We start from the raw sequence: 22,737 nt of genomic DNA, 5'->3' as shown, positions 1-22,737 counted from the left end.
TCTTTAGACAACATTTGACTATACTTGAGGAAGAAAAATATAAACAAAGAGTTCATAGTCGCTTAATCTCCTGATATCACAATATTGATCTATGGAGTGACCAAGTACACAGAGTTGAGGTTTTACAAGCATTACTATGACAAAATTGATAGTCTAACTATTCTTGCATGAAGATGCTCGAATTAGGAACAGAGTCGACTATGAAAACCAGTAATTTCGAATGGAAAGAATAAAGATGTTTAAGACGCCACCTTACTTGATTCGTGGCTCACTATATCTTGGCGGAATGGTTTTCTTCAAACTGCAACGGAACAGTTGAGAGTGATAATCCAAAAGACGTAGAAAACCTTGATATTAATAGCTCTGTAACAGAACAGGGAAGAGAAAGTTTAGCGGAGGAAGAGTAGAGTCGGATAATCGATGCAGAATACGATAAGGCCATCTTATTTATTGATTTAGAATCGACTCTACGGCTTCCAGCCGTTACAAGAATATATACAATTTGTTTAATTCGATCATCTTGCAAGGAAAATGAAAGAGAAGAGGAAGAAAAAAGAAAGAAAAAGGAAATATGAAGAGTTTTTGTTTAATAATATCATTTTATATTATTTTATTATTTTGATTAAATTTATAAGTAAGTATATGCAAGGTGGCATCATTGGATTAATAATTCCTAATGTAATGGTGCCACTTTGTATTTATTTATTTATGAACTTAAATCGAAAGAGTAAGATTAATATTATGTGATATTATTAATTGATAAATTTAATAAAGGTAATAACTTTGTTTATTTTATTATTTATATTATTTATTTATTTTTAGCTCATGCAATTCCACTATGAAATTTATGGTCAAGTCCTGATGACCTAGCCAGGGCGATTTTTAGGTCAAACTTGTTATTCTTGATGACTGAATCTCATGATCATCCCATTCCGATGACCTCGTTTCGTAATGCTTCCCCTCTTTCTTCGGTCTTCATCCTGCAACCTTTAAAGCAACATTCTTGCCAAAATATCAACTCATGATTCATAATTTTGTTAGATAGAAATTGTTAGGGAATTCCATCATAAATACTAACTGATTCATCATAAATGTACAACGGCTAAATTTAACTGTCTTTATTTCACATGAACACAACAGCTAGTTTTTGACTGTCTTCTTTCACATGAACACAACGGCTCGTTTTTAATTGTCTTCATTTCACATGAACATAACGGCTAGATTTTAACTATCTTCATTTCACATGATAATTAGATTTATGCAACGGCTAAGATAACTGCTTCAATTTCATATGAACATGAATAAATAAAACAACGGCTATAATTACCATGATGAAACAACGACTATTATGAACTAATTCACTTGAACATGAAAAATTATTTTGGTTCAACGGCTATATTTTAAAAGAAAAATTTAGGGCAAAAATTGGGATGTAATAGAAAGGCACTAAAATGGACAAACTTTCTATTGGTCTACCCATTAGCATGGATCCCAATAATGGAAGGGAGAATTTTATAAAGAAGTTGTAAGGGTGATTAACTCTTTGAAATATGAATGCCAATAAACAAATTACCAATGTCACCAAATATAGTTAAGGAGGTTTGCATGTTTATCAAATTGGTTGGCACATAAGAAGTGACTAAATCCCCTACTATGCCAAATGACATCTCACACCATAATAATTGAGTAATAGTGATGTCAAAGTCTAAGATAATTATTCAATGAGTATCGAACCAAACAATATATAAATTTATATAACTTCAAGGGATATTCTAAATTATGAATAATGGATAGATGATAACTAACTTCAAGATATTATTTGATGTGTAATTATAAGAATTTTACTATTGAATTCGATTTGTGATAGAGAGTATACAAGGTTACCAAGAAGGAGCTTGTATAAACCCAATTTGATGGATCTTATCCCAATAGAGGGTGGGGGTCAGCGTCCTGTTTGTGAAATAGGCTTGGACCTTTAAACTTTGAGGGAGTCCATAGATGGTGTCTTGGCAACTTAGATAACAACTATACTTTAAATTGTAAATCAAAATAATTTTATCATTTGATTACTAAAACAACTAATATGAACATTTTGATTGATTAAATAATCATCTATAATAATGGACCCAAAAAGGGAACATTACAGTCTATTAGGGAATTGTACTACTGAGTGACCATAGTTGTCGCATCTAAAGCATTGCATTTTAGGGTAGTCTATATGTTTCCTTTTCCCTTTGAATTTAGGTTTCTTCCTTTTATCAACTTGGGTGGTGAGAATTTGAATATCACCTCCAATAGAAGTATCGCCTATTCCTCAAGATATTAACATGCACATACTCTTTTTCTAAAAGTTTTCCATGATGGTGGCAATCCTTTTAGTGCTATCATGGTTATTTCTTTGCCATCATAGATGTGATCAATTGTAGAGAGTTGGTTCCTTAGCTCTGTTATTCTCATAAAATATGAAGAGATGGACTCTCCTCTATTCATCTTAATGTTGGAGAGTTTGTCTTTGAGTGTGAGATTTCTGCTGGTATTGTTTATCTCATACATCTCTTTAAGTGCTTTGAACATTTCATGTGCTGTGTCTAGTTTTGTAATGACGAGTAGTAGATGATCCTTAACATCGTCCACTAGTAATTTCATAGCCTTAGTATTGCCTTTTTCCCACCCACTTAATTCATCACTCTACTTGGTTGGTTTGTCAGATTTTTCAATAAATTGTATTAGATTGTGCTCCTTCAATAATAACCTTATTGCAATTTCCGTGCTGCAAAATTTGAATGACTTTGAGTCTGTCCTCTAATCTAAATACCATATACCATGTGATATAGAGTTCAATAGTATTTGAGTGTACTTGGATAGATAAATCTGATCAGGATCGTCTGTTAGACTTGCTCTGATACCATGTTAAAACATATCAGATTTATCTGTATATCAGGTAGAAGAAATTTTCCTTCTGATTTACTTCTACAATGATTGTACACAGGAGCTTTGAATGTTTGTCAGTATCTCTGATATTATTATTGTTAAAGTTACAATGGAAATCAGTTTAGAAAAATATTCAATAAGTCTGTAGCAAGTGAATCCTATTTATCCGCAGTTGATAACTGATGAAGACATTAGTATTTTGTGTTCACTGTATGGTTTTGAATGCAGATTAGTCTTCCTTTATGTAGGGTGACTCAACATGGAGTCGCACTTGATGGATGTGACTCAGCACAGAGTCACGACCATCGGGTCGTGACTTTCATGTCCACCTCGTTTGAGATATAAAGACCGACAGTCAACAGAGATTAGTATTTAATTGGTTAATATGTCAATTTGATTACTAATCTGTCAGATTTAGAATATCCAATGTTACGTATAATAAGTCAGATTTATTATTAATAATTATGCAATTAAATTATGATTTAGATATTAAATGATAAGAATATATATATATATATATATATATATATATATATATATATATATATATATATATATATATATATATATATATATATATATATATATATATATATCTTTAATTTGTTTTATTGGACTTAGCTATACTTCAAACTTTAACAATTACAATAATGTTGGGATGAATTTCAGTTGCTAGAGAATGTGAGATAGCTGTTGCCTGATGGAGGAACCCATAGGGGCACGGTAGGGGGCTCCATGTGAGAAAAACTTGTAGGAGTGTGGAATCTCAGCTATTGTCATAAGAGTTGGTAAATGTGACAAGGCACAGGTAGACTTGAGGAGTACAGGGTTGTCAGGAGATAGGAAGGATGCTACTAGGGAGTATGGTGAGTTAGACTGTAGAGGGGGGTAATGCATGAGCTCAATCCCTTCGCAGAAACTTGATTTTTTAAATAAGGAAACCAAATTTACAAATGATTGAAAAAAATGCAAATGAAATTTCTAAATTATTTAAGGAAAACTTGCAAGAGTATAATATTTGTAGAAAAAAAGTATTTATTTATTTATTTTTATAAAATTGTACTGTTAGGGAATAATGACATGTTCATACAACTAATAAGGCATTTCTTTCCTTCTGATGGCTCCCAACAAAAGTTTTCGATTTTGACTATTTGATAGTTTATTTTAGCTGATTTGGGCCCTTCGATTGAAACGGTGGGGTCATTTTTTGGCCAAAATGTTCAAAACATGTTAGGTACTTCTTGTATTTGATTTTGACGAAACAAAACGTGATCTTATTTGATTTGGACCTCTTGATTGCGATGGCGACTTCAATTTTGCAGCCTCAAGCTTTGACTTAGACTTGCAATACAAAGCCACAAAGAGGACCCTCTACAAAATTCGTCAAAATCTCTCAAACGTCTGTCTAAACTTACTCAACAGGTTTTCATGTCATATACAATCTGGCTTGGAGATAGCCACCCAAGTTCTAGAAACCTATTTTAAAGCATAAGAGCAATATGACAAGAATTTATTGTATTCTTGTCAAGAATGCAATAAAATATATGATAGTACTTAGGAGACCACTTGATTAAATTGGCCAATTTGAGATATAGGGAGGCATAAGATTATGACAAGTTTGTTAATCTTATGACATGATACACAGAATGATAACTTTTTACCCACCGAAGCTGGAAAAGTGATATCACGATATGTCAGCCAAAGGTGGAAGTCCCATTGAAGGTAAAAAGTGATAATGCATTAATATCACTGAAAAATCTGACAAACCAACAACTGGGCCCTCTTCAAATTCGGATCGGATTTCGGAAATTTCAAGCATCCTTGCACATAATGATGCCCTAGCAAAAATCAAAATTTTGACTTTAAAATTGTCCACATTTGCCAAAAAATGAGATCTTGTATCATTTATCTTCTACCAAATAAAAAATTGTCCAAGCTGGAAATTGAAATCACAGCCCTTCTAGAAAAAATCAGACCTCCACAAAATCGCCCATGCAAGAGAAAATCTCATATCTGTCCAAAAAATCGCCTAGGGCAGAAACTTTAGATCCACTCCAAAAATCGCCCAAATTGGAAGAAGGAAAAGTTGCTAGGCAAGGAGAAAAATCTGCCTTAGAAGAAATAAATCGCCTCTCCAAGAAAAAATCGCCCAATGCATGAAAGCTGCTCTCTTTAGAAAAATCCTTCAACATGGAGGAGGAGATGAGATGGAATGAGAAATGAAAGAGGGGGGAGCCTCTCTTATACCACAATCCTCTTGCTCCCTCACGCTGGCCGACTAGCCCTGTAGGAGAGAAAAATTAAATTAGTGCTTCATTAGTGGTACAAAATTAAATGCCATGCTAAAGTTTATTTTGCCCATAGTGAAATTTGTCCGTTTAATTGCTAGTTGTGGTCAAACATTGCAAAATAAAATTAGGAAAGCCTAGGAGATGCCAAAATTATTATTTAAAAGCATTTTAGCAATTAAAATATCATTAAAATGAACTTTAGCAAGCCAAAATCGATTTTCAATTTTAATTTACTAATTTTTTTCAACATTTAAAAAATCTTTTAGGCAATTTTAACCAATTTAATGCAAAATTTTGCAATTAAGTCTATTTTCCATTTTGCAATGCAATTTTATATTTTTTCCAAAATAAATCATTTTCTTTAGCATCCAAAATCAGTTTTCCAATTTAATTTCATTGTCACAAAATTTTCTTTTTTCACCAAAAAATTCAAGATTTTCAAAAACAATTAAATCTAAAAAATTTTCATTTTGAAAATGCTCAAGATTATACAATTACATCCAATTTTCAAAATTCGTCAGTCCAAAAATTTGCAAACTTATCCTGCCAAATATTATTTTAACTATCGAGAAAAATGGCGTTTTTGAAATTTGTTTGGCCTAAGGATAAAATTAAATGTTCCGAAAAATCAAGTTTTTGCACCGGAAGAAAAATAAACCAAATGAAATCCCTCCTGGCGCAAAGGCACCCGAGATGTAAAATTTTCAAATCGAAAACCTTTGGACAACTCCGAAAAAATTTGCCAAGGCAATTGAAAATTTTCTAAAAATCCGTGAAAATTGCCAAGGCTTGCCTGAAAAAGGAGGTCCCCAATGTTTTGGGGTGATGGTGTGAAAACCTCACAACAGTATCCCCTAGAAGTAATGCCCTTATTTCCCAACAAGAAAAAAAGAAAAAAATAGTGATTGTTAAGGATTGTGGAGCATGTAAAGTTTCTGCAAATTTATGTGATCAGACTTTGATAGTAACTTCTATATTGTTTTCTGTTCTTGATCTTACTTCTATCTGACTTGAAAGGAGATGTCAATATAAATTGTTATTCTGGAATGTATTTGTCTCAGCAAGTATTCGAGTATAGACAGAATTGCTTAAAAGAGTAGACTTATTCTTCTTGTGTGTCCTTTAACTACAACCACACCTTGTATAAATATCTTAACCAAAGGGCATGTCCCTTGAAGGACATGACCTTGTCTAGGTTGGCCCAATCACTACAGTCTCATAATCGATGTCCAAGGAGATATTATTTTACCAAACAAGTATAACTAAAATAGTTAAGAGATATTATTTTACCAAACAAGTATAACTAAAATAGTTAAGGTAAGTGCTAACACACAATCATCTAGGAAATTGCCGATCATGCCTAGTCAAGGAGCAATGTATTTATAAGCTATCATAAGATATTATATGAAAGACAAGTTCTGTGCGATCGGCACAGTCAGATCTATATGATGATCGAAGTTATAGTTTTTACACTCCCTCTTCACTTGATAATCATACTGAGAGAACATATCTAGCATCATCAATTTCAATGAATAAGCATAGAATGATACTCTATATCTATCTAAATCTTCTTAGCTTGTCAGATCATTGAACACATGATACTATGTCATATTACTATACCTGTGATATAACTTATCATTGATACTAGTGATAACAGTATTGCATTGAATGCAACACACAGGATAACATCCGAAAAATGATTAAATTCTTCATTTATCCAAGTTGTGACTCATAGGTACTGGCAATCCTATATCACAACATGATCCTGAGTTAAGATCTACCAGAACATAGGATAAAGTCTAAAGAATAAATTCTTCTTTTATCCAAGTTGTGACTCATAGGCATAGAAATTTCTATGTCACAAATGATTTTGAACTCATCTAGATCTGACAGTAGTTCTCTACTGTGCAATACATTATCTAAGAGACCGTCATCTCTCATAATGTCTTTTATACAAGTGTTCATTATCTCAGAGATTGTCACCTGATAAATAATGAATACAAATGGTGGAGCCCATAACAGTCAATAGCTTGATAATAAAATTATTTTATTAATAATCTAAAGAATACAAAGTTTTTCATAACTCAACCATACCAAGTCTTTTCTTGAAGTGATCTATCTTCACTCGAGAGAGAGGGTTGGTAAGAATATTTGTTGTCTGATCTGCAATACAAATGTATCCTAATTTTATAGTATTCCTTTCTACCATATCTCTAACATAATGGTAAGGAATTTTAATATGCTTGGACTTGTCATGAAAAATTGGATTTGCAGAAAGCTTGATGGAACTCTGATTATCACAATGAATAATCTTAGGATTCATGGCTAGACCAAATAGTGCCACAAGTAACTTTCTAAGCCAAACTGCTTCCTGAGAGGCCATTGCTGCAGCAATGTATTCAACTTTTGTGGAACTTTGTGCTACTGAAGGCTACTTTCTACATATCCATAATATCATCGCTGAGCCTAAACTGAAACAACATCTTGAAGTGCTTTTCCTGCGAGTAACACTTCCGGCCCAATCTGAGTCTGTGTATCCATGTAGATCCAATCTAGCTTGCTCATACTTGAGCCCAAGGTTAAGAGTGCTTTGTAAGTATCTCACGATGTGTTTGACTGCAACTAGGTGAATCTTCTTTGGCCCGCACATAAACTGACTTAAAGCATTTACAACATAGCAAATATCAGGTCTTGTATTTACCAAATACATAAGGGGCCCAATCATCTGTCTGTAAAGAGTAGAATCTATGGAAGGTGATTCTGCTGTTGCTTCCTTAAGTTTATGTAGATTAGTCTCCATGGGAGTAGACATAGGCCTGCAATTCCACATTCCAAATCTCTTCAAGATATCTAATGTATACTTTCTGTGATTGAGTATGATGATGTCAGAATTCTGCCATACTTCCGGTCCGAGGAAGTAATGAAGGAGTCCTAAATCTTTCATCTCAAATTCTCTGATTAGATCTTTCTTGCATTGATCTATGAGATGATCATCACCTATTATTAGTAAATCATCAACAGACAATATCAAAATTACCATATCATCTTTATCCCTTTTATAATATAGATTTGGATCAGCTTCATTCATAGAGAATCCTAAGCTTGTGAGATACTTATCAATTCTTTCCTAGAGAGCTTTCTTGAGCTTGCAAACAAAAAATTTAGGGTTATGAGTTTCAAATCCTTCAGGTTGCTCCAAATATACCTTTTCTGTAATCTTTCCATTTAGAAATGTTGTTTTTACATCCATCTGATGTACTTTCCATCCCTTTGATGCTGCAATAGCCAAGACTTCTCTTACAGAGGTGTATTTGGCAACATGAGCAAAGGTTTCTTCATAATCAATCCCCTCTTTCTGAGAAAATCCCTTGGCTATGAATTTGACTTTATATTTTTCAATGCTACCGTTAACAACATGCTTGATTTTAAATATCCACTTGGAAGAAACAACAAATTTTCTTTCAGGTCTTGGAACAATTTTCCAAACATCATTCTTCATAATAGAGTGGTACTTTTGTCACGGCATCCTTCCACGCTGTATGTTTAATAGCATCTGAAACATTGGTTGGTTCTGATTTAGACAAATCACTCATGTTTGCTGTATAACTAGAAAATCTGTTGGGTCTTTTGCTTTCTCTGGAGGTTCCAGATAGTGCAACGAAGTCTTCTGCTTCCTCTACTGTCTTAATGGCCCAAAGTGGTATATTCTTAGAATTTTGAGTTTCTTCAAGATTGAGATTTTGAATTTCATCTTCAATTTCTTCAATGTTCTCCTTCTGAGACTCAGATTCAGTATTTTCTTCAGAACTAGGTAAGGGAGAGGGATCTCCAGAACTTAGGGCTCTTTTGAATGCTAAATCTTTTTCAAAAGTTACATCCCTACTAAGTTCAATATTTTTCTGACTAGGTATGAAAATCCTATATGCTTTAGATGTTTCACTATACCCTGCGAAAATACCTTTTCTCCCGCAAGGTTCTAACTTAGTTCTCTTTTCTTTTGGAACATGTATATATATTGGGCACCCAAAAATCCTAAGATGACTTATATTAGGTCTAACCTTAGTGAAGACTTCTTCAGGAGTTTTATCTCTAAGGTAGGAGTGAGGACTTCTGTTTTGAATGTGGACAGTAGTACAAGAGGCTTCTTCCCAAAGATAATATTCTAGATTTTGATCAAATATCATAGCTTTTGCAACTTCTATAATTGTCCTATTCTTCGTTTTTGCTACCCCGTTTTGTTGTGGTTTATAAAGAACGATATACTCCCTCTTAATTCATGTTTCTTTACAAAATTCTTTAAACAAATTTGAAGTATATTCCCCTCTATTATCAGTCCTGAGAGTTTTAATTTTATGTCCTGATAAGTTTTCAGTTAAGGTTTTAAATTCTTTAAATCTCTTAAGGATTTCATCTGATTCTTTACATATTAAGAAGTAAATCCAAGTTTTCCAAGAGAAGTCATCTATAAAAAGTATATAGTACCAGAGTCCTCCAAGAGAAGGAACAAACATAGGTCCACATAAATCTGAGTGGATTAATTCCAAAACATTGTTAGTTTTTCTAGTGCTATCATGAAATGGACTTTTGGTGTTCTTACCTAGAGTGCATCTTTTGCATATGCTTGAATGATTTTTATTTAACTTAGTTAAACCAGTAACCATCTTCTCCATAGTTGATAAGGTTTTGAAATTTAGATGTCCTAACCTTCTGTGTCATATTTTGTTTATATCAAAAACTACATGAATTAAGGCTTGAATGGGTCGACTAGGTTTTGAATTTAATTCATACAAGTACCCCTTTCTTTGATCAATCAATTTTGCTTTCTTAAATGAGTTCTCAGCCCAGGTCATTACTTTACCGTCTATGAATGCAACATTATGTCCATCATCTTCAAGTGCTGTAACTGAGATTAAATTCCTTTTTATTCCTGGTACATTGAGTACTCCTTTGAGATGTAGAGAACTACCTAACTTTAGTTTCAAGGTGTAATTTCTAGTTCCTTTGACGGAATGTTTTTAATTATCACCGATGGTGATTTTGCTATTAGCTTTCTCTAATATAGAGTCTAGTGCTTCTTTTTATCGTATAATATGTTGAGATGATCCACTATCAATCACCCATGCCTTACTTGAGACTTCATTTGATAGAGCCGAATACAATACATGATTCTTGGGATCATAGTTATCTTCTTTCCTAGTAATGTTTGTACAGTTTACTTGCTGCTTAGAATTCTTAGGGCAATTAGATCTATAGTGTCTAAATCTTTCGCATTTGAAGCATTTTATTTTGGATAGATCTTTCTTAGGTTTGTCATTCTTTTGATTACCCTTTTTCTTCTTGAAGTGCTTCTTCTTATCTTTATAGGAATTTGTGTTGAGAATATGAAGTTCTTCATCTTCAGTTTTCAACTTTCCCCCTTTCTTAAGTTTTCTAGATTCTTCCTTAAGATAATCTCCCTTAAGTCTATTGAAGTCAGGAATATTGTTTCTAGCACTTACTCCTTGTGCGAATGTTTCCCATGAATCTGGTAACCCATCTATAGCCATCAGTGTTAGTTCCTTGTCATCAATTATGGTTCCTATACTTGCAAGTTCGTCTGTTAGACTGGCAACCCTTAGGAAGGAAGAATTCATCGATAGCCATCAGTGTTAGTTCCTTGTCATCAATTATGGTTCCTATACTTGCAAGTTCGTCTGTTAGATTGGCAACCCTTAGGAAGGAAGAATTCATCGATTCTCCCTTATTTATTTGTATATGATTTAGTTGCCTTTTTATTGCGAGGACTCTAGTTGCATTGTTGACCTCATATGCTTTTAATAATGCATTCATCATATGAAATGCTGTTTGATGTTTCGTTAGCATGGGTACTATTTCATTTTTCACTCCATCTAATATGATTTGCATGGCTTTCTTGTTTCCTCTACTCCAGATAGTTTTATTAGGTTCAAAGTAGGTTGTTTGGATGCTGAATCAACAAATTGTTTTACATCATTTTCTTCAAGAATCATCATGATTCTAAATTTCAAAGCATCAAAGTGTTCTTTCCCATCAAACCTGTTCTCGGGTCTGATTGTGTATGCCATTGAAGATAGAAGAATGATGCTTGATATATATCAAGTCTGATTATTTAATTTGCAAAGCCTAGGTTTGACTACCAGAGCTCTGATACCATGTAAAGTTTCTGCAAATTTATGTGATCAGACTTTGATAGTAACTTCTATATTGGTTGCTATTCTTGATCCTCCTTCTACCTGACTTGAAAGGAGATGTCAATATCAATTGTTATTCTGAAATGTATTTGTCGCAGCAAGTATTCAAGTATAGGCAAAATTTTGCTTAAAGGAGCAGACTTATTCTTCTTGTGTGTCCTTTAATTGCAACCACACCTTGTATAAATATCTTAAACCAAAGGGCATGTCCCTTTAAGGGACAAGACCCTACCTAGGTCGGCCCAATCACTGCATTCTCATAATTGGCACCCAAGGAGATATTGTTTTAGCAAACAAGTATAACTAAAATTAATTAAGGTAAATGCTAACACACAATCATATAGGAATTTTCTGATCATGCCTAGTCAAGGAGCAATGTATTTATAAGCCATCGTAAGGTATTATATGAAAGATAAGGTCTGTGCGATCTACATAGTTAGATTTGTGTGATGATCGAAGTTATAGTTTTAACAAAGCAAGGATAATAAAAGAGAAAGCTAAGAGCAGTAGCAGAAGAAAACACAATTGTACAAGTCCTAGGTCAAATCCCATGCTGAGAGAAAAGCGAAAGTCAGAGTTCGTAATATCCCCATTTTGGATTATCCTATATTTTTCTCGAGAACCCCATATTCAATAAATGGGGACATCATAAATGTAGAGATTAGCTACATCCTCAAGTAGAAGATTAATTATAATTAGTGGTACTGTGATATGGCAGCTCTTAAAATTGGTACTGTGAGTTTCCGTGCTTTTTGTTTGCATGGCCAGGAGAGTTTTGTCTTAGGATGCACGAGGAATAGCGAGTTAACTCATGAATTACCCGTTGAGTTCTCACCCAAAACTCATTGTTAAAGTTTTGAGCAATTGACCGGCTTTACCTAGCTCGTGAGTAACTCACAGAGTTTTTGAACTAATCTTTGCTTTATTTTATCCTATCTATGACTTCGTGTAACAAATAATAGATCTTTTACATTGTTTCTGCGAGCATTTGATAGAAGATAAAGTGTTTTAAAAAAATAAGGATGACATCGGCAACATTGATACATGGATGATGGATAGTTATTTTGCTGAAAATCTACAATTCAAGATATGATCCATAGATATCTCCTCACCTTCTAATGTATAATTGTAATAGGTTACAATACAAGCTTGGTGTTTATTTAATTGTTAAATTGAGGTTTCTATAAGGGCCCACACCTGTGAAATAAAATATCTCATTTAAATTCCCCAAACTCTGGGATCTACCATGGCACCAAATTACTTTATAAGATGCTATATTTTCCCGAAGATCACGGAGAGCAATATTGACCTTAACCAAAGAAATGGTTAAAAAGTAGTTTTCTCAAGTCTCCGGAACCAACTACACCGATAGAAAGAAAAGAAAAACTGAAGAGTCTAGATGCCACAAGAATTCCTTTGGAAGACTGACTCAAGTGGCTGTCTTGTTGCCAACCTCTCCAAGGTTAATATATGATTATGTTATCCGCATTATGTAACTATATTGTGGCAACTGAGGATGCGATAAATTTTGCTTGCCTCAAGCTTTGCACTTTGTCTGTCTTTCCTATGAAATGTATGAAAATAATTTCTGTAATTCAAATCTTTAGCTGATGAGGTCAATGGGGTAATGGCATGACCACAAGGTTCTCAAGATGGAGATTCATGTTTGAATCCCCAAAATGATTAGTTTTGGAATTCTAAATGCTGCCTATTGGACGTCAACTGTGTCTTATAAGTTAATATGAGTTGACTAAGTGGATTCTAAATTGAGTAAATGGATCTAGTATGTTGATTGGGAGGAGTTCATCCTTTTGATCTCTCCTGGACTCGGGGCTGGCTGAAAATTCAAAGGTTGCCAATCAGAAAAAGAAACTTTAGCACATGCGAAAGCATTTGTTTCCTTGTTGTCATGCTTTTAAGCTTTTTATAAGTTAGAAATTTTGATTTTAGCAGTATTCATGCACTTTTAACCATTTGGTTCATGCAATTATGTTACATGCCCTAATCATGTTGGAATTTATGATGCAGGTGAAACTATGTCGTGCAAAATCGACAGGACGAGTATATGCAATGAAGAAGTTAAAGAAGTCGGAAATGCTTAGTCGGGGGCAGGTGTCTACATTTTATATTTTTTACTGTTTTGCAGCTTGCTTGATATATTTAGCTTTGTTCTAATAACAAGGCAGTTATTTATCAATTTAAATAAGAATGTCATGGATTTTGACCCACCACCTGTTTCAAATGTTGTAATATGCTAATTTGTGTCTGTTTGGCTCTATCATTTCATGCATACTATGATTTCCTTCTTAAATAGGATGATGCTGATCTTTTTGGCCACTTAACAAATATGTATATTACTAGTTTTTTATTTTTTGGTATTTATCAACTTTTGCAACTTTTTTTCTGAAGCTTTTGAGTATATACGATTAACTTCTGGTGAAAACCGCAAAGCTAAGCTGTTGGGTGATGACTTCTGTCTAGGGCACAAATATGAGCTGCTCCCTCTGTGACTTTGAGAAGAATTATGATATTTTCTATGGTGTATTGTCACTTTTTAATTATTTGACTCAATGCTGTTATCAAATGAGAGGTCTGTTTTTATTTTAGGCAAGCTCTTGACAGTTTTCAAGAACACTAATTAATTACCTTATGCAAAAGGGGTCTTTCTCTGTTTATATTGGGATTTGACTTATGCATGTAGTTTATTTCTTATTGATAAATTGAATTTGTTTGCCTTGGTTTTTCCTATTTCTGTGATATTATCCAACTATATAAAGAAACTGTTTATAGACATAATGCAATAATACTTGTAGATTTTATACTTCCTTGTTTGCCTCCCATGTACAAGAGGACTAATCCAAAAAAATAGACGAGAGTTTGTGTTTTCATGAGGATTTAGTGGTTTAAAATTGCTCATAATTAAAATTAAATGTTATAATCACATTAATATTTTAATGGATTTTTATGCAGTTGTGTGCAATTTTTCTTCCATTATTTTGTTGTAAAGACTCCAAATTAGACATAAAAAGATATAGCATAAAGCTATAAATGAAATGAAATGAAATGAATATATTTGCTCTTGATGACAAGAATGGTCAGGGGGATCAGAGAAAGATACACTAATGAAAATATTTTCTCATATGATGACAAAGAGAGTGTGCACTTTAGCAAACAGAAATGATAGTAATAATATAGCTTTAGAAAGAAGAGTGAATGCAAGGTAAGTAGGTGACTGTTAGCTCTCTGTTAATGTTCAACTTGGTTCAAAATCGATAATGTTAGCTTTATCTTTAAAGATAGAAAAATTGATATTGAGTTTTGAGTCTTTAGTCCGGTTTCTGTGACCTTTGTTGTGGTACTCCCTGTAATTTCCCCTTATGTAATCTTTTGAGATTATGGGACTGTTGACTTAGATTTCAATTGTAAGAGACTTCTTTCTAATTTATATCTTTATTTTTAAAGCAAAATGAGATACTTTGCAAGAATTACATTGTTGACAACACTTGTATTTCGATGATAAATTTAATCAATATTAGGAGGAGGATCTGAAATATGCCATCCCTATGAATTTCGAATCATACAATATTCGTGTATGACATTGATGTAATGGGTATCTCTGATATGAATACTATACTCTCTGTAATATGAAACTCTGTTCTGGTCTGAATTTTTCTGGCTTTGTTTTGATTCTGATTTGAATAGTTTTTGGCAATATAAATGATGACAATTATAGTGCAAACAAAAGATGATATTGTATCACTTTTACAAAGTCAGAAAATGAACAATACTCCGAAATAGAATGGCTGAAAGTTCTAGAATCAAATTTTGATCTGATTTTACAAAATATATCAAATGTAAGAATGACCCAGATTATAAAAAGTTGTTTCATATCTAAATCCAACATACCCATTTTTTGATTTGGTGAAATAAAGGTCTGCTACAGGAATGACCGGCAAATGCAATGTCTAGAAATCCTAAGTAGCTCACCAAATGACTCGAAAATGAGTGTCAATTGATTTGCTCCGAGTAGTAAACACCTAGAATGTAGATATTCAGATATTCAACAAATCCTGCAAAACTGAAATTTATTATTTTTCCAATGAGCACAGCTGTGATCTCTGAATGAAATCAGCAAGAAATTCTCCAAATAGTGTTTCCACTACGTAGAAAATGTTGCTTGTGAGGATTTACGTCCACACTAACCAACAAGGTGAAGCAATATCTTTCAAGAGCAGAAGCATCAATAATAACAATATTCAACATGCCTAAACGAGAGCATCAATCCTACTTTTATAATTTTAGCTACTTTTTTGAAAAGGCACCTTTTAGTTTTCTATGGGACTGCTTTATTTTCCCTCTATTTTCTTCGGAGTTCTTTTTTCACCTTTTTGGGAGTCGCTACTTTTTCGAGGCTGCTTTTTTCTGTTATTTTTTCGGGACTTCGTTTAAGTTTTCCCGTTATTTTTTTGGGAATACTTTTCCGTTATTATTTTGGGAGTGCTTTTTCTCTATATTTTGTGAATTTTTTTAAACTTTTATTCTGCGTTATCAAGTTTGGACCTTCCCACCTGATTTGGATCCCGATTTGTGGCAGGTTCGGATTCGTCGTGGGTTCGGGATGGGTCCCCACATGGTTCGTATTTCAGCCTATGGGTTTGTAAGGGTTCGCGCTAGTGCATACCCGAGTGGACCCACAGTTGAAATACAGACCCTGTGGGGACCTGCCAAAGGCCCTGGGCAGACCCATGTCATGGGACAACATAAAGTCAAAAGAAGACTTAAAACATTATTTTTTTATTTGGTAACCCCAAAAGGAGCCTAAGAAAAAGCATCTTAGTCTTTCAATCTCTCATTTTGTTGTGCCCATCTTGCAAGTTTGAGAAGGTTGTAGAGATTGTTTGTGGAGTCTCAAAGCCTTCCAATAATTAGTGTTGTGTGTTCCAGGTATGCATTTGATCCTTTCTTTTGTTTCTTTGATAGTTTGTTTTAAGTTTTTTTATTCTTCTAAATTTTATCAATGTTTTGTGTAAGTTTTGAAATATGTTTTTTAAATTTTTGTTATAGATTGTAAGAATGAGTAGTTTGAGCTCAGTGGGTGGGGAGGGACCCAAAAAATTTAAAATTGATAAAAGTTCTCCTTTGTGGAAGTATACAACAAGAATTCAACAATGTCCTAAAGGAGGGATGGGTGTGGGGGGTCTTACATATGGAATTTCAATTTTTGCCAAACCCAGTATAGAAGCTACTATTATCAAGTTAAACATCATTTCGTAGGCCCTGGGAGTAAAGGGATCAGTATGTGCGAGGGCTCAGATACAGAGAAGAAGGGGTTGCTGGCTGCTCAAATAGCAGCCATGCTAAAAGAACAAGAAAATGCTGATAGGTTAGTGTCAAGGGGAAAACAAGAAAAACCTAAGCACAATCCACCAACACCACCCTCTCACACAACCACTAGACATCATCCCTTCTTACTTATCCCTTCTACGGATGAAGTAGATGTAGAAACACCCCAAAGCACCACCCAAAAGAGAGGCCCATTAGATAGGACATTTCAAAATAAGCTGAGAGAAATCGTTGATGTTTTCAAATTAACAAAAATGTTATAAACATTACATACATTGGTCTTTGCCTACTTGATGTTTGGAGAAATAGTTGTAGTATGATCGCAGGGCTGATGGTTCCTTAAATGTGCTGCCTGATTTACATCGAACTAAGGATAAGAGTTGAATTTGTGGAAAGTCAATGAAACAACACAAAATCTTACAAATATTGGTCATTGCCTCCTTGGTGGTGCAAATGAGAGTTGTGATATGATCATAGGAATGTTTTCTCCTCCTTAAACACATTTTGTCACACACATGCACCCACTCACACATGGGCTTTGGTTGGCTTTGTTGAGGTTGATCCACAGTTGCTTTCCTTCTCTATAATGGAGGTCTCCTTGCTGTTGACTGGAGAGAATAAAATAGTCCTGTCAGTTTGAAATTTTAGTGTTTTTAAAATATTCTTTAAAGAAATTGGAGTGACTCACTTTATTCGTTTGATGATCGAGGGATTGGCTTATTTTCTCAAGGGAGGAGAAATATATGAGCCCCCATTCTTAATTGGCTGTGTGTGTAAATACCCTTTTGTTGATTGAGTGTGGCTCTTGGCCCACCAACCTCTTTAACAACTGTTTTCCCTTATCTGCTTTCCTCTTTTTACAGTCCTTTATATGGTATTTACAAAATTCACCAAATCTAAAATGATGATTTGATCATCATGTTCACGATAACATCGGATTAACATGGTAGATCTGCAGTCCTCCTTTTTCCTTGAGAGATAAAAAAAGGTTTCACAGGAAGATAAACTTTCCTCAGAAGGATATGTTGTCTCTTATAGGAAGGACACACACACACAGCATGCATGTGTATATATGTGTTTGTGTATCCACACATGCATGTACAATCACATGTGCATGGTAAACACATATATGTGGGTTCTGTGCGTGTGCATGCACACAGATGCATATGTCTATGCATATGTATATACACACACATGCACACCCACACAAATGTACATGTACATATTCTCACACATTTGCTTCAATCAGATTAATATGCATAGGCACACACATGTATATGTGAGTGCATATCCACTGATGTGTGTACATGCGCACACACATACATTTTTCTCAAATTTATTTTCTAAAGAATGATCTATACCTCAGTCATAGAGATAATTCTTGTGTCTTTTAGGTTCTCGTTCTGTTGTATATATTATGGGTCTAACTCTTGTTTATTCCTGCCCTTTTTTAGGCAGAGGATTTTTTTCTGCAACATTTTACAGCTTAATCTTTATATGGATGTTCTCTTTGATGGAAATGTTACTTGTATGCAAACTTCTGATTCTTTTGTTTTTGAATGAAACATTTTCAAAAAATGATTAATGCTTTTAAATTTCTTCAATATGGTAGGCGCTTTTGCATTCTTACATCTAATGCTTACGTCTTATGAACAGGTTGAACATGTCAGAGCAGAGAGAAACTTACTTGCAGAAGTTGACAGTCATTGTATTGTAAAACTTTATTATTCTTTCCAAGATTCCGAGTATCTGTATCTAATAATGGAATATTTGCCTGGAGGTGATATGATGACACTTCTTATGAGAAAAGAGACTTTATCAGAGGAGGTGGCTCGTTTCTATATTGCTCAAAGTGTACTTGCTATAGAATCTATACATAAGCATAATTACATACACAGGTATCAAATGTAAAACTTTGTTGGTTTCACCCTGTGAGGAAATTTGTGATGCTGTACTTATAAGGTAGAAACAAAATTTCCATTAAAGGTAGTAAATTGGATCACTTTGTTTTATCGTGTTTGCAGGGATATAAAACCAGATAACCTTCTTTTAGATAAAAATGGTCATATGAAGCTATCGGATTTTGGCCTCTGCAAACCTCTGGACTGTACCACCCTTTCTACTCTTCATGAAAATGAGGCTATGAATGATGAAAATTTGAGGGAATCCATGGATATTGATGGATGCTTCCCTGATTCAAACATGGGGGGACCATGGAGGAGTCAGCGTGAACAACTTCAGCATTGGCAGCAGAATAGGAGGATGCTGGTATGTACTCTCTATTTCCAGTTATGGATGTATTTTCATGTCAAAGAAAACATTAATACACTGTTCAGAAACTGTTCTAGCGATCTGGTTGTTTAGATATGCATATGCACAATGAAACTAGATCCAAATGTGGAAATTTATTATGCTTCGAACCACTTTGATGCATTAATTTGCACAGGAGGAAATGACTGAAGGGAGGTCCACAAACTCTTTCGGTGACCACCCCAGTAGGAGAGAGTAGTTGCTCAATCTAACTCTCCTAATTAGGTGACCACCAGTACGGGTATGAAACCGACATTATTGACATCTTTCTTTCTCTGGTGAATATGCAGTCTGGAGATTGCATATTTGTATGAATAATCAATGATTGTGATGTTGACTATGTTATGATGAAGCTCATTGGTTAAACATATATTTACTGGAAACAATACTTTTATCAGTCTCCTGGTGACGGGTACAGAACAGGGATGCAATCAAATCAGGGTTTGGAAGGAAATGAAATAATGGTGTTCCTACATTAAACTTGCATACACTTAACAGGAGATTTCTGTCTGGGGAGGGGTCCTCATTCATAAAATGACATATTCAGGTGACCAACTTTTAGATGATATTGTGTTTTTTTGTAGATGAGGCTTGCTTCTCAACATGCATCAAAGCATATGGTATAGCACCATATTATGCATTTCTAGGTTGGTGGTTGACAAGAATGTTGCTTTGTTAAAATCAAATGATATCCATTGACCTTTATCATCTGAAAGTTCAAGGGCTATCCAAGTGCAATAGTAAGGTTGTTTAGAAAAATATGGGGCTCTTTCAAAACACAAGAAACTTTTTCTTCCCTGGAATAGGAGAGTGCAGAAGCATATAGAACACACATACTTACTTTCTGTGAGTCACGGGCATTTCCTTTTGCATTAAAGCAGTGTTCCACAGTGATGTGTCCTGTCCTGGGGATCTGGTTGATGTTCCCATTGCCCCAGATGTCCTGGGGACAATTCCCTTTTTGAAGACTGGACAGCCTTCTCAGTTTGATTTGATTGCACTTGAATTTGTAAACCAAAGAATTGTATTATGTAATAACATAGGAAGGTTTTGTATTGTATATCTTTTGTAATGGACCTCTCTATGGCTGTTTATAGCGATTCAGGAAAATATTAATCACTGTTATATAATTCTTTACCACATTTTCTAGCATGAATGTAATGAATGTTTGGTGTGTGCGTGACAACACCTAATGTATTACAAATGCTTTGTAATGATCAGTCCTTTATTTATATGGGTCATTATGGTTCTGGTTAGGGATTGTTAAGCATACCTATTGCAGAGATGTAATCTTTAGTCTTTGTATTGCTATTAACCTAGATTTTCTAATGCTTTGTCGAGTATATTCCTTTCCTCTTTTCTGCTCGAATTTGCAGGCCAATTGAGTAGGCATTGATCCTTATTGGCTTAAGATCAATTAATTTCTATTTAAACATCTTTGTTTTGGAAATGTTCTCATTGATGTCAAATAAGGAAATCACTGCTACCATATTGCTGCTGTCAATGAAGGAAATTTTATGACTTGATTCTTGATGTACTGCTGGAGAATTATAAGTGTGACAGGCCAAAGGCCACCATTGCAGTCAATAAATTAATGACCAAAAGCAGCTTTGAATATCTAAATTAGCTCCTATTATTTAGTACAGATAACACCATTCTAATGAATTTATGAATATTGTTAAGGCTCTTAGACAGTGAAGGATTTTGCTTAATTAAGGCATTGCTGGAATGTAATTAAAATAATTATTTTAATTGGGGCCCATCGGAGAAGCTGCCTCTCTTGGAAGAATTGCTCCTCCTCAAGGAGAAACATGAAGTGGTATAAAAAGATGGGATGGGGGTAAGGTAGTGAGGAAAAAATGTAATATCATTCCTATACACAGATTTTTGAAGGAGCGTATGTATGTAAAAACCTTGCATCATTTATGAGCAGATTTTATGATGAAGATTAAAATGATCATCATCCGTTGAAGAAGCCATATCAATAAGGTGAAAACTTGGTTCATTTTGAGGTTGGTGCATCTTGATAGAAGAGACTGGTCTCTTGCTAAGTTGTTGCTTAGTAGCGGGGACTGATGTCACCCATCTTATGGGGGTAAGTTGGTGAAAAAAAATGTTATATCATTCCAATACAGGCAGATTTCTAAAGGAGAGTGTATGCATGGAAAAATGTTGCATCATTTACAATCAAATTTTATAAATGAGATTAAAATGATCATCATACATTGAAGAAGCAACATCAAGAAGGTGATAGCTTAGTTGATTTTGAGGTTGATGCATCCTACTAAAAGAGGTTGGTCCCTTGCAAAGTTAATGCTTAGTACTAGGGATTGGTGTCTCTAGTGGGTTGGTGTCTACAAGGAATTGTAAGCGTATTTTATTTTGTGGCTGGATTTGGACAGCAGATCTAAACAGTCTTCTTAGTGTTTTTTTCTCCCAAATGGGTTTCCACATAAATTTGAGTTTTTTAATTGTTAGATCTTATGTGGTTGCTTTATTGCGGCAGTAAATTTTAACAAGTAAAAGATTGTCTTATACAAATTCACCCCCCTCTCCCTAATACAAGTGCATGCTCATTGATTGGTGGTAGAGTGAGTTACTTCAAAGATAGTCTAGCCACTAGAAGATAAATCTCAAGAACACTTGTCGTCAGTCAAGAAGGTTTCTCTTCAAAAAGAGCTTCATTGTGAAAATGCCAAAATCTCTTCCCTAGAAATTTATACCATTGAAGAAATGGAGGATTTGGTACACGAACAATTGATGAATTGGACGGGTTCCTTATAGTCTATGAAATAAACACATAAAAAAAGCAGTCCTCAAAGTGAGAAATTGTCTTGAAAGCTTCAAAGAAGCTGAAGAATGAAGACCCTGAATCAGGCTACAACTTGAGCAATGAATTAGATGCAAAGGAAACCCATTTTGTGAGAAAGCTTATGAAAGATTCCGGTAAATACAAAATAAGTTACCCTTTAAATGATCTAATTGTGACATAATTGGATATGTTGCTGCTAGGTGTCTGTTGTGACCTTTTGCACCATCACCTCATTGCAATTGAGGACCCCCTCTTTTGCTTAGAAGTTTAGTGGTTTGCTTAAGTTAGTTGGAGTTTTACAGTGATTTTTTGTAGTGTCTAGTGTTGATGAGGTAGGAAGCTTGGGTGATGAAGAGGTGCATGGTGTGAGGAATTGAACCCTTGAAAAAAATGGGAAATGATGGGTGCAAATGAATTCTTGGTTTACAAGTAAGAGTCTTCAGAGAAGTTTGGAATTTTTCTATTCTAAGCCCATAATTCTAACACATGGCCACAACCTGACTTCCTTTGGAGAGTTGTTCTTAGCAAGTTGGAGATTTGAGTGAGCACTTAGAAAAAATCCTAACAAACATGACATTTTTGGTCTCATTTGATGAACTTGTCCTCGTAAGATTTCTAGCTTGCAATCAATATTTTGATCAAATTCCTTAAGTATCAAGGAAATATACTTAGCCTTGGATTAATTCTTAATGTTACTTGAAATTCCAATATCTAACATTTCCACTTTTAGGGGGATGAGATTGAGATTACTTCCTCCTATACCTACTTGGGGTTTAAGTTCTCTGGACCTCACTTCAGCTTGAGACCTTCCATGCAACCTCGGGTCAATAAGGGGGACGCC

At 34.4% G+C, this 22,737-nt stretch overlaps 1 protein-coding gene across 3 annotated transcripts in view; it reads left to right on the top strand.

The window, feature by feature from the left end:
* Positions 1–22,737, top strand: part of LOC149533541 (uncharacterized) — a 141,101-nt gene that overhangs the window by 46,433 nt on the left and 71,931 nt on the right. For all 3 annotated transcript variants that reach the window (XM_089803126.1, XM_089803125.1, XM_089803127.1), the window contains exons 3-5: positions 13,460–13,543; positions 18,431–18,672; positions 18,799–19,042. In XM_089803126.1, the coding sequence (XP_089659252.1) occupies positions 13,460–13,543; positions 18,431–18,672; positions 18,799–19,042 (570 nt within the window). The remainder of the gene's footprint in view (positions 1–13,459; positions 13,544–18,430; positions 18,673–18,798; positions 19,043–22,737) is intronic.

The sequence above is a fragment of the Cupressus sempervirens genome, chromosome 10, assembly GCF_028749045.1.
Source record: "Cupressus sempervirens isolate cs-2001-9-10 chromosome 10, ASM2874904v1, whole genome shotgun sequence".
Taxonomy (NCBI): Eukaryota; Viridiplantae; Streptophyta; class Pinopsida; order Cupressales; family Cupressaceae; genus Cupressus; species Cupressus sempervirens.
Note: the sequence above shows the minus strand (reverse complement) of the source record. Positions and strands in the feature narration are given on the sequence as shown.